General features: G+C 36.7%; 1 protein-coding gene across 6 annotated transcripts in view; it reads left to right on the forward strand.

Annotated features, from left to right (window-relative positions):
* LOC103720147 (protein CHROMATIN REMODELING 20) overlaps window positions 1–13,401 on the forward strand; it is a 50,745-nt gene that overhangs the window by 24,741 nt on the left and 12,603 nt on the right. For 5 of the 6 annotated variants that reach the window (XR_005510659.1, XM_008809723.4, XM_008809724.4 and 2 more), the window contains 5 exons: window positions 169–449; window positions 589–679; window positions 760–963; window positions 6,067–6,186; window positions 7,618–7,784. Coding sequence is in view for 5 of the 6 variants with exons in the window: in XM_008809723.4 (XP_008807945.1) it covers window positions 169–449; window positions 589–679; window positions 760–963; window positions 6,067–6,186; window positions 7,618–7,784 (863 nt within the window). In the remaining variant the exon portion in view is untranslated. The remainder of the gene's footprint in view (window positions 1–168; window positions 450–588; window positions 680–759; window positions 964–6,066; window positions 6,187–7,617; window positions 7,785–13,401) is intronic. The other variant, XM_008809725.4, reaches the window with a different exon arrangement.

The following is a 13,401-nucleotide window of genomic DNA, read 5'->3' on the forward strand; positions in this document are numbered from 1 at the left end:
TTCAATTTGATGATATTGTAATGATATCTTGTTCTAAAGGAATATCATGTAGGTCCAAATTCTGTTTTTATTACACCAAAGCATTTAATTTGATGCAAACTCGTGTTGGTAAGAACAGCATATCTCTCTCTTTGGTATTGGTCTTAATTGTGCTCCTTTTGGCTTCAGGATTCTGTGTTGGGTGGTTACTGCAGATGGTGTGGAAAAGGTGATGATGTTATAAATTGCAACTCATGTAAGATTCTATTCTGTGGTGCATGTATAGCCAGAAATTTTGGTGAAGAGCGCTTATCGGAAGCTAAAACCTCTGGTTGGCAGTGCTGTTGCTGCTCACCAACTCTGTTGCATGGATTTATTTTAGATTGTGAAAAAGCCATTGGAGGTCTGGTGGTTTCTAGCTCAGGTAGTGATTCAGAGTTATCCAATGCTCAAATGGATGTTACAATCAGGTATGGAATCCTCTGGTTCGCCTGAAACTCTGATGCATCAGGAGGGATTTAACTGTTCGATCGTCTTTATCTTTTATCATCTGAGCATGAAAATTTATGATAATTATCAAAGCATTATCTTCTTTGAATATTGTTTTAGCAACAGGAAAAGACAAAAAAAGAAGATTCGGAGAATCCTAGATGATGCAGAACTTGGAGAAGAAACCAAGCTAAAAATTGCAATGGAGAAGGTATCTTTTGCTTTCACAAATGGCTTCAGCGAAAATGATGACTGGCAAATTTCAATCAATGTGCAATTTATTTCTCATAGGCTAGGCAAGAGCATCTGAAATCAATGCAAGCACAATCTGCTGGCAAATTATGTCGTAAGAGTCCAGCCTATGTTAATGGTGATGCAACAGAAGTTGCCATGGGTGATGCAGATGAAGGCTTTATAGTGAATGTAGCCAGGGAGAAAGATGAGGAACTAGTGAGGATTCCAAGGAGTATTTCTGCAAAGTTGAAGCCCCATCAGGTGACCTCCCCCCTCTCCTTGTTTCTGATGGCCATTTAATCTTTACTTCATGGTATGTGTATAGAAAAGATGTGAGACATTGCACGGGCTCTCTCTAGCTAATCGTGCTGGATTTGGTAGGAATCTCCCAAACAGGTCCGCAGTTCAGACGAAACCTAAGCTTGAAAAGTTGATATAATTCTAGGCTCGATCTTGGTCCAAGCCCTAAGTCCATCCTTGGCTTGAGGCTGATATGGCTTAGTGGGCCTAACAAAAGGGTGAAGATGTTGGAACATGGATGAGATGTTTTCGGAAGGGCAAAGCTTTTAAGATATTTGTGAGAAACTGAGGATGAATGCTGCAAGGATGGTGGGGGCCAAAGGGGAGGGTGACAGGATTTGAGACATATTATCTAAGACTAATCCTATACTTTTTAGCACATTAAATTTTTAAATATTTTAGAAATAATTAATCAAAAATGTGTTTCAAAATTAAGATAATTTTTGAAATTATTTTGAATTGTGAGTTTTGTATATTCGCCCCATGTATACATCATATAAAAAAATCAACATGCATGGAGGTTTTTCTTCAGGTGAATTTGAAATTTATGTTAAGTTCATGCACTTGGTTGGAACCTGTGCATGCCTGAATCACACTGATGTTGAAGCAAATTTTTGTAGCATAGACATGTCACTGGTCAAACATGCTACACTTTTTATAGAAATTAATATTTTTATCTTTACAATTAACTTTCAAGAAAATTTATTTTTTGTGCAAGTTGATAGTCTTAATAAAGTTATTTTGATGGTATTTTTGTGCTTGCCCCTTCTTGACAATGTCATCAAATTATCCTGAACATGCACCAATTTATTTTTGAATTTACTCAAAGTTGGATTTTGGTTTTGCTGGTCGACTCAAAACCCTGAAATTTGTCAATTTTGGACTTGCTTTCACGTTAATTTGTTAATTAGTGCATCAGTGCAAGATTAGATGAGGTTTATTCTAATGGAGAATTAGTTGTTCGGGTTACTGATTAAAGAAATATAGGCCAGACAAGTACCTAGGTAGAATGAATTTCTAGTTTGAAAAATGGTTATAGACTGGTGGATCTGATATGTAAAGCCTTATAGCAACTTATTCCTTTTCTATTCTCTCATTTCCATCTTCAAATGGTTGAAAGCATAGGAGAATCATCCTTCAACACACTTCAGGAGATATATCAGCCCTTGTATCGTCCAATTAGGCCTCAATTCGAGCGGTTGGGGGATGTTTTGGATGGTTTTCATTTGAATCAAGCTTCTGTATTACAAGGAAGCCTGAATGTGGTACATATCAAGTGGTATGCACCAAACCTTTCGGTGTTTCACACATTGTACACAACTAAAATTTTATAACTTATCGACAATTTTGAGTATGGTAAGAACTAAGGATAGCTCTTGGAATGATCAAAAGCAAGGCAACATGTGAAACTCAGTGATTGCATTCTGGCAATCACTGACTACAAAAAATTATGGGTGATGCCCACCAGAAAAGTGAAAGAGCATGAAAACTTCATCTTGACAAATGAAAGTGCAAGCTGCACAAAGCTTGTACAAGTAAAATCAAGCTCTGAACACTGACATGGTGGATGAGTTAAGATTAATGACTAATGATTGCTTCCACTAGATTGCCAGCATCTTTGAACCATTGGTAATTCCACTAATTAGGATTTAAGCTTACAATTAAGCATCTTAGAGTCTTTACATATGCTCCATTTTAGATTCTCTGAACCTATGGTAATTCCTTTGTTAATATATTTGTGATTATTTAAAAAAGAACCAACCGAAACTTTGTTGTGGTTACTCAGGTGTCCAGCATAGCCATCAGACCAGTATTAGAACAATCTAGGTTTCCTTGTAATGAGTTAAAACTAACTTACCAGTTTAAATCTTGCTCTTGCATACCAGAAAGATTAAATCTCATTAATACATGCAAAAATTTATGTATGCAATGAATTAATCACATGGATGTGATCATTCTGAAAGTCATGACAAAAATTTGCACTCTGAATTTAGTTCATTAAACAATTCCTACTATAAGAAGGAAATAAGGGGATAATTCAGATCCAAGGTCCATGAGGTTAAGATATAGAGAATATAATTCTTGTAATACATCTATGCTCACAAGTGTTTGTCCAATTAATGGTACTGAGAATTCCATAACGAAGTGATTAGGTTTAGCTTTGAAATGAACGGTAGTGCAGTTTTGAAAATTGGTACATAAGAACTGACTGATTCTATGTAGATTAGTAAATTTATCTGTCCATAAACAGCTTTCATCCCATTATAATGTGTACTGCAAATCTCTAGTATTTTTTAGTAACATAAGTTTTATAGATGTTTAAGTGTTTAGTGACATAAGTTTTATAGATGTTTAAGCATTGCGAATTGTTTCTTCATTCAAATTTGTACCTATAGACTATGACCAACACTCCCACAATTGTAATTGTGAAAAAACTGGACTTCCATAACAGTTATATGTGAATTAAAATTAAGAATTGTATAAGCTTAAGGACTATAAAGATCAGCAGAAATCATCTCAGATGCTAACAAAATATTTTTGTGTACACTAAATGTGGTGAAATTGCTAAAAAGCCTGCATAGAATGCACATTTTACATCCATGTTAAGCCTAAAGCAGTTGCTAAATTACACTTCAATTACATCATATTTTGACAAATCATTCTCAAGTTGCTCCAAGTTGTGTGGATACAGCAGTTAGCTTCTGATGTTTGGCTGTGACTTACAAAAAGAAATCCTTGGAGGGAATAAATAATAAGAAATGAAGGGGGAAACGAGAGAGAGAACAAGAAATATGCATGCGAGGACTGAAAATAAAATGATGCAGAAAAAATAAAGAAACAAGAAGAAACAAAGAAAGAAGAGGAAACACATGATTAGTGTACAGTCATGATATTTAAGTTATCCTCTTGTGTGTATTAAATAAATTAAGGTGAGTATTTGTGTGTGTTAGATGACTGGAACAAACCCATTGATCATAGGCAGACATGGAACTTATGTGACAAGCAAATATTAGCCTAATACAGATTAAAAAGCCAGTAGCAACTTGCCCATAATACATAAAACCAAGTGCACCTAGATTGAAGCGAGAAGTGTGGATACTTCACTAAATCAGTTGTGTGCATATTAGGCCTAGCCAAAAGTGGCCTGTCTTGGGATGACCCACTTGGATTGAATTTAGGCATGCCTACATTAGGAATTTCAAGCCATAGGGTCAGGTTAAGCTCAAATGTTAGACCTCGACCGGCATTTCAGTCATCTTCAGGTGCATAGAAAGCACTTATTGCCCAGCCCAAGCCAAACCAATTTTTACACTGAATAAGTTAGTTATAGCTATCATTTAATGTATATACTATATAGTATATGAGATTTTAATAATTGATTCCCACCTATAATTCCTTAAATCCGTAACCTAAAGGAGATTGGGAATGGGATGCTCCTGTCTCCTACATTCCCCTTCTCTCTTCTCTCACCATGCCTCTTGGTTGACCTCCACCACTCTGAGGTCTTCCCTCTCTTGCTACGTCTTGTGGTAGAACATGACCACCACCACCTCCCCTTTCTGGTTCTCCCTGCCAAGTCCCATGGTGGTTATCCATCGCCACTTTAGCAGCCTTCCTCTGGTCCTCCCTTGTTGTCTCTTGATGGACCACAACCTCAAGTCTAATGGTTCTCCTGCCCGTATCATCTCTTGGTGGACCACCACCCTCACCATGATGGTCCTCCATAGCTCTACTAGTAGATTGCCATAATGTTAAGGCCCAAAGGTATTGTAGCCCTAATTTAGGCAACCCCTGGCTCAACTAAGCCTGGCCTAGAACTTGAACTTATCGATATATGCTTATATGGTCAAATATATGTATTTTTATAATACAATCCCGGCCATCCATCATTTTTTTGATGGATGGTCAAGATTAGCTCCTAATCTCTAAGTAATTGAAGCAAAACCCTAATTTTCCAAATGGACACCTCCATTCCAACCCTTTGCTCCTCTTCTCCTCTTGGTATCAACAACTTCCTCTTTTCTGCAATTCCCCTCCATGACGCTAAGTTGCTTTTGGCAGCAGCATCTACCCCTACCTTTGTCCTCTTCTGCCCTTGCTACTTCGCTAAGGAGACGACCTTTAAGGCAGCTGTGGTGAACTTGGATCAAATGGCCTGTTATCCACCTTTCTAGACCTTAGCCTTCTCAAAGCAAACAACTGAAGATAATTTCGGCTTCTCCAGAGTTTCTCCTTGTCATTTCAAAGCAAACAACATCAAAAGTTGGTGCATTTGATTACACTATTTTCTGGGACAGGTGGGGCATATTATGTAAAATGTTTATTTTTTCTTATCTATTTTTAGTTGATTAAAAGAAGTAGATATTGTTTATTGTCTAAACACCGAAAGCGGGGAAGATAAATTAATGCACCAAAAGTAAAAGATGAATGATCTAAGGAATAGCATGCGATGAATTTGCACTTCACGCTATGCTATAAAAATTGTGAAAAACTGAAAACTAGAAAAATATGGAGAAGTGAGCAGGGCTAGAATGTGATCATTCATGATAGTAGCGATCATTTGAGTGATCTTAGGTTGCAGGTGCTACTATTGTAAAATATATTATACCTACATTCTGAGTTTGTTTATTTACATTTCACTTGCTACATATACCTTGTATTTTAGGTTGCAAGTTGTGTGATGCTTTATGATATATATGCATGTTAATGGCTTTAGCACATGTAGAGAACCTTGACTTTGGCATGTAACTCGATACTCCCACCTTTTTTCTTATAAAAACATACATTTAGATAAGAAAATATGATAAGAAACCAAAAGGTAGTGCTTGAAGGCTAAAAAAGGCCATTCCAAGGGTTTTTGGGGTGTAGGTAAGCATGGCAATCAATACCCTGTCTTGGCATGATCCTCGATACGCTGCATGCATTACCTACCCTTGGTTGATATTGCTTAAACCTTGGTTGCTTATATTGTAATGTTGTTTTTGTTGTCATACCTGCTTTTTGTGCTTCACATAGTCATCCGATTTTCTCTTTGTAGATGATAATTTTAAACGACTGCTGCAGGTTACAGGAATACGATTCATGTGGGAGAATATTATACAGTCTGTCAAAAAGGTCAGATCTGGGGATAAAGGTTTTGGGTGCATATTAGCCCATACCATGGGCCTTGGGAAAACTTTTCAGGTTTGTTTTTTTAGCTTGTTGCTTGTTTGCGCTTGCAGTCTTGCAGTATTTCATTTTTTCAATGTTTGTTTCTTTTGTTTAACTGTAGTTGTAAATCTGTTCCTGTTGATGTTGAGAGTACAGCTAATCGATAATTAAAATGGATTTTCAACTTTAGAATATTAAATATATATTATCATTGTGTAGTACATGTATTTGCTATTCAGCATTTGGTGCAGTATTATGCTGTGATGCATGGATATGGGTATTTGTGGATTCCTTTTTTTTTTGTAGTAATCTCATCACCAGCTCTTTTAGTGTTTATAGTTCAGATGCCTTACATGATGACTTATGACTTTTGTGGGGATGCTTTATCAAATCTTGCATGCAAACAACATGGGAGCGCCTCAACTTGGAGAACCATGTTGTGTTTCATAATTAAAAGAGTAATTAAATCCTTACATATTCAGATGAATATTGATATTAGTTATTATGTTTGGATAGCTCAATACTTTTAGGGGTTGTTTGGATATGAGCATTTGTTATGTGCTGATAGTTTATGATTGGGGGTCATTGCTGTCTCAGAGAGATGAGAGATAATGATCAAATTGGTTGCTCTCACAGTCAAATAATTTTGGAGATAATGTGTTCCATTGGAAAGCTGATTTACCTTGTCCCTTCTTGGTTTTAGGGGTTTGAGAGCTGCAAGTTTCCCTAATCAAGAAAGAAACTTCCATTCACTCCCTTAATTATAAAAGGATATGCATAACCTATGTGGGCATCCAAACTGCCCCTTAATATATCTTATATGCATGGCAGTTAGCTACCTGAATAAGTTTTTCAGTCTTTATTTTCATTTAATTGGATTCATGTATCTTTTCCAGTTTCCACTTTTTGTTTGTTGGTACCTTCATTAGGATTTAATTAAACCTAAGGACTAAGAAACCATGGGCAGATGTTTCATGAAAGGAATGGTAAATTGTTACCTTCACAAATGATGGGACTTTTGCAGTTTTGCTTCATTGTATTGGTGAAGTGGTGCACTTGGATTTGACTCCAACTGGTAGGATACATAAAGTTGACATGTACTAGGTGGGTTAGTGGTTGGTTATGGCTTTTGACTCATTATAATTATGATTGTGGTTTGAGACTTTGTATTAACATCCAACAATGTAACAGCAGGTGAAGTGGCTGGGAAGTACCATAGCTTAAAAATCTTTTGGGTACATTGTCTTATAAAGAAAAAAATCTGTTAAGGATTGCCTTTTTAACTTTCTTGCTTTACATTTAGCCAATATTTTATCAAGTGAAGAAGATTTCCATGCAAAATGCAGAATGTTAATTTTGAAATTACTTATGCTGTCATACTAATTTCTTTTGCGTTGAAATTCCTGTTGTTCCATATGTCAATCAATCATGATATTCAGACAGGTTTTTCAACTGCCATTGCAGGTCATTGCTTTTCTGTACACTGCTATGAGAACTGCTGATTTAGGATTAAAAACTGCACTTGTAGTTACACCTGTTAATGTACTTCATAACTGGCGGCAAGAGTTTGTGAAGTGGAAACCTGTGGAAAGAAAGCCTCTTCGTGTGTACATGTTGGAAGATGTTACCAGGTTCGACGTTTCTTCATCAGATAGTAGGTCCTATTCTGATAAAGTTGTAAACATACTCGAATTTTACTAATTGTTTTTTGGCATTTTATCTGATGATGCTTTGTGTTTGCGCCTACTTTGTTTTCTTTATCTTTTACTAAATATAAAGAGAACTCTTGAACAATCATCATTCATTCTATAGTCTCTAAATAATAATAAAAAAATGTTTTCTCATAAAGAGAGTCCAAAAAGGAAGAACAACTATCGGTCATCGATGGTGGTTGGTGTCTGATCTACTATTCAAAAAGAAAAAAAATTCTTTTCTCATAAAGAGAGACCAAAAAGGAAGACAACTATTGGTCATTGATGGTGGTTGGTGTCCGATCTACTATAAAGCTTTGCACATTTTTTTTTCAAATAAAAATGTTAACATTATTATCTGATATTTTCAAAAAATATTCAGGACAAAATGCAAACCAATCGAGATTAATGCTTTTATTAACATATAGTCTGAGAAAAAGTGAAAAAACGTCATTGCAAGCAGAATCGCTCAGGATCTAAAAGGTAAAGAAACAAATCATTTTCAGGATGGTATAAGCACAACTATCCATATTTGAAATAAATCTGCTACTATTATAATTTGAACCGAGAGGGCCCTGGAACTGTCACGACTCACGACCATCCGACTTTTTCTTCATCAAATAGTAGGTCCTATTCCGATAAAGTTGTTAGCATACTTGAATTTTTTTTTTTTTTTTGGCAATTTTATCTGATGATGCTTTGTGTTTGCCCCTACTTTGTTTTCTTTATCTCTTACTAAATACAAAGAGAACTCTTAAACAATCATCATTCATTCTATAGTCTCTAAATAATAATAAAAAAATGTTTTCTCATAAAGATAGTCCAAAAAGGAAGAACAACTATCGGTCATTGATGGTGGTTGGTGTCTGATCTACTATTCAAAAAGAAAAAAAATCTTTTCTCATAAAGGGAGTCCAAAAAGGAAGACAATTATTGGTCATTGATGGTGGTTGGTGTCTGATCTACTATAAAGCTTTGCACATTTTTTTTTCCAAATAAACGTTAACATTATTATCTTATATTTTCAAAAAAAATCCAAGAAAAAAATGCAAACCAATTGAGATTAATGCTTTTATTAATATATAGTCTGAGAAAAAGTGAAAAAACGTCATTGCATGCAGATTATAATTTGAACCGAGGGGGCCCTGGAAGGCTGGAACTGTCATGACCATCAGACTTTTGTCTTTTTTTTTTTAATGTCTGAAAAATCTAATTGCCTTTAGCCCATTTAACATCAATCATGTGCATTGCATGTGGCATGTGAGTAGTATTCTTAATTTCGGTCAAACATTTTATGACCTAATTTACACAGCCATTTCTCTCCGAGTCTGTTTCTTCTTTTATTGTTAATAATGCATGTTTGCTTTTAAATTGTCATTGCCTATTTAGGAAATAGGATGTTTACCGTGATCAAACTCATAAAACTTACATTTGTTTTTGACATAAATACTAGTGTACAATATTAAAAATCCTCAAAATCAGTAATGCTGATGCAAAGAAATGCATGCACACACAAGCACAATTGTTTAAGGCTTGCTGGAAACTTATTGTTTTGTCATGCTTGATTGTAATTCTCATTGTTCTTGAGTGCTAATAATCTAAATTATGACATCTTACTTTTAGTGGGTTTGGCGTTAATTAACTGGTTTTGAAACGATAATATTTCACACAACCACTTATTAGTAGGTGACTATGTTAAAAGGGCATTATTCTGACTGCAAATAACTGTGGTGGCTCTAAAGAAATGAAAGAGCACGACTGTTTAACCAGCTTACCCTGGTGGAGTGCCTCTTCCACCTTTCTCTTATTTTCTTCCTCTTCTTCTCTTTTGTCCTCTTAGCATTGCTTAGGGCTGAATCTTTAACCATTCAGTTAAGTCATCTAGTATCCTTATGATAGTATAGTGATCCTACGTTAGTCATGTTGTACATTTTTTCCTTATGATAGTATAGTGATCCAACTTGTTTTGTGAGATCTGGATATATATTCATTGTGTCAGAGCATCTTTCGATTGATTTTAGATGCAGTGGTAGCCATAAAGAAAAGGAATTGATAATCCAGTTCATAGTCCAGGTATTTTTATGCCTGGCTATACATGTTCAAGATTTTTGTCTTGTTTCCTTTCTCCCTCGGCTCTTTTTCCATGCTATGCATCATTTGCTTTTGGCCATGTAAGGTGGTGTTTTGCAGATGTGTTATTCTAACATCAACAATTTAATGTAAATCGCATGTGCAAGTGTAACAGAATGAGGTTTTCTATTGTTCACAAATAAAACTGAACTTTCATATGACATCTGTAGTTCTAGTTAACCTTGAAATTTATCCTATGGTAACTTTGGTGGCAATTTTAGAGGCAAGATGCATGTAACAATGCAAAGTAGTACACAAGATATGTAAATGTTCCTGGATTCAATGATCAACCCATAGTATCTTTTTGAAGAACTATAATTATATAGGGACAATCTTGAAAGTATGCAGTGGTTAGACAAAAGTTGTAGTGGATAACTTGCTAAAGTTTATGACTTATGAAAGATGAAGAGATAGAAAGTACATGCATTATGGATTAATTAGCCATACCATTAAAGGTTCATACAGTATGTTTTGTTTGCTATATTATAAACATGACAATCGTGATCTCAGAGAAGTGGTTCATGCAATCATTATGCATGTGTAAAATTTTATGCTTCAGGCAGTTTTTCATGATTAACTTCAGTCAAATTTTTTGTAATCTGCTTCATTCGGCGCATTTACTCTGCTAGCTAATTTTCAGTGTCTCACAACTCATGAGCACGTTCAATCGGGTCATTGGGTCTGATCTTAGATTTCTTTTTCCTCATATAAAGGAGTATCTTTGTCACCTTGTGTATTTGATACTTTTGAAATGGTTGCTCTGTTAGTTTTTCTAGAATTAGGAGTTAGGACTTTTAACCTTGTTCGGCTTAATCCTTACCATATTTGTTGTTTATCTTTTATGAATATTTTGTATGCAAGTATACTAAGTCTTGAAGAGGTGGCATTTTTTATACAACTATATGATAAGAAGAATTTCCATGCGGATGGAGACATATTTTGTACAACTATATAAATTATATAGATGCATTTTATACCTGGTGATATAAATTATATATTATACATCTATATATCCTTGAGGTGCTAACATCTTGGAAATTTTTCTTTTGTAAACTTGGAGTATTTGTTGGAAGTCTCTCATCAACCACTTGAGATAATGTTAGAACTTAGAAGGTTGACCCATTTCCTGCCTTCTTATGCTCTTGTGGTCTAGTGGCTATCCAACATTAGTCAACGAGCTAAAAGTGATAGCATGCCTATTCAAAAAGATAGCGACAAACCTTGCCTTGTTAATTGTTGATGGAAACTGGTAACATAAAATAAACTGATTCCACTTGTAATATACTCCACTAAACAATTCATAAGCAAAGGCCCTTTCACAAACAATAGCGTAATGTAGATATTAAACAAGTTCGAAATAGCAAAGAAGTCAACATTTCCACTAGTGGTCACAACTAATATCAACATTAGACTACAAGATCAGGTGTTTCTAAGATCCACAAAAGTACATGAAAATTGGAGGTTCAGGGCTCATAAAAGAAAAGTAAGAAGCCGTAGAATGCTGGTTTCTTGTGATAACATAGGAGTTGCATCCATAGCCTAACTTGCTAACTTAACACTCAATCAACCTTGGATAAATGTGTTTAACTTTGCATATACATGTTCAAGTTGTAAATTGGTTGACCCTTTTTACTTCTTATTAAAATGGCCGGATTCAGATCGAGGGTCCTGACCCGTATAACCTGGCTAGTATTTAATATATAGGTTCATTCAACAATTGACACATTTACTTGTTTAGGGATAAAGATGGTTTGGGGCAACCTTTGTATAAGTCGAGCTATCATCTAACCTCTCTCCCATCCCTCCCAAACTCTCACCTTCTATCTCTTGTCCCTCGTAAACCCTTGCCTCCCTCCCAAACTCCCACCTTCTATTTCTTGTCCCCCCCCCCCCCCCCCACCTCAAGCCCCCAAATCAATGATCGCCAAACGAACCCAATATGTGTGGTTTCGGCCCATACCGGACCGAATCAAATCGACACCAGGTTGGAACAGTTCAGCGGGTTACCCCACCCCTACCAACATTCGATGGCTTGAGAGCCTTCGAGGCCCTCTTGTTGCTTCGTTGCCGAACACCGCTTGCTCCCCCCCTCTTCGACGCTAGCCGTCACCGGCAAGCCTCCCCCCTCTCTCTCCATGCCATCTCTCCCTCTCCTAAATCTCAAAGTCTAGGAGAATTGGAGCGAAACCTTAGAATTTCTTGTCGCTATCTCTTCTCGAAAGGCTCCTTCTGGTGGCACTTGATGCCTTGAGGTACAGTTGGAAGGCTCCCTCTTGAATGGAGATCATTGTTGTCGGAAGGCTCGCTGTCTTCACCTTGTGGCTTGCCCGCCTTCACCTGTAAGCTCCCCCTCTCCATCTCTTCCTCTATCTCTCTTTTCCTCTCTTTGCTCCCTCTCCACCTCCCTCTTTATATTTTGGTATGATCCCAAGCGGCATGATACAGACTCATACCTTAACGAACTGTTCACCGGCTGGTACGAGCCCTAGTACCGATTTGGCAGATCTCGCTCCGAACCTCTTATATGAGTCGCACTACTTCACCACTGCCCGCATCCCTCCAAACACCAGGTCTCGAGATCCCAACCTTCAATAGTTGCTACCATGCCAAATTAGTAGATATTCGAGACGGCCACCCACCGCGACCTTATTATCGCTACTAATGGTTTTTTGTCTCAAATACCCCCGACCATCCTCCTGTTGCTGCCGACTCCTCTAGGTGCACCATCTTTCCTACAGGTCCAATGTCTAGAGCAAGGAATAGATCCTCTCTAAGGTCAGCATTTGCTTGAGGTATGCTATAGCTTAAAATTCTAGGATTATGTTTTGGGAGAAGGGATTTTAGAGCAAGAGAGATGAGAGGGAAGAATGAAATGGATTGAGGGAATATGTCAGAACATACTTGACCTTATCAATTTGTTTCGTTACCAGGCCATGTATGTTGGTCAAATCACCTAGATTGGGTTCAAATTTTGATATTTGGCCCATTTATTAAACGAGTTGGTTTTGGATTGATGGTTTTTCCTAACCCATTGCCACCCTTAGATCGATTCTTTAAAACCCGAACTTACAATTCTTGGAAGTGTTGCTAAGATACTAACAGCTGTAGAGATAGAAGAATAGAAAAATGGGGTCCCCTTGAGAGATCCCTAAGAACCCTTTTAAGCTTCTTGGGGAAACTTTTCGCCTCAAAAGTTAAACTTCTTACCTAACCTCGCAGAGAACCACCCGGGTTTTCTGAGAAACCCTCCACAATGAAGCTAGCATTATAAATAGGACAAAGGGACCAAAATGACCCAAAATCTGTTCCAAACAAGACATGACCAGAACCATGAAACCAAAATAATGAAAATGTTCTTGAATTGATCTGACGATTAGGACACCAACAAAACTCAATTTTGATTCTTACAATAACATTAGCAACTATT

This window comes from Phoenix dactylifera, chromosome 2 (genome assembly GCF_009389715.1).
Source record: "Phoenix dactylifera cultivar Barhee BC4 chromosome 2, palm_55x_up_171113_PBpolish2nd_filt_p, whole genome shotgun sequence".
In the NCBI taxonomy this organism is placed as follows: Eukaryota; Viridiplantae; Streptophyta; class Magnoliopsida; order Arecales; family Arecaceae; genus Phoenix; species Phoenix dactylifera.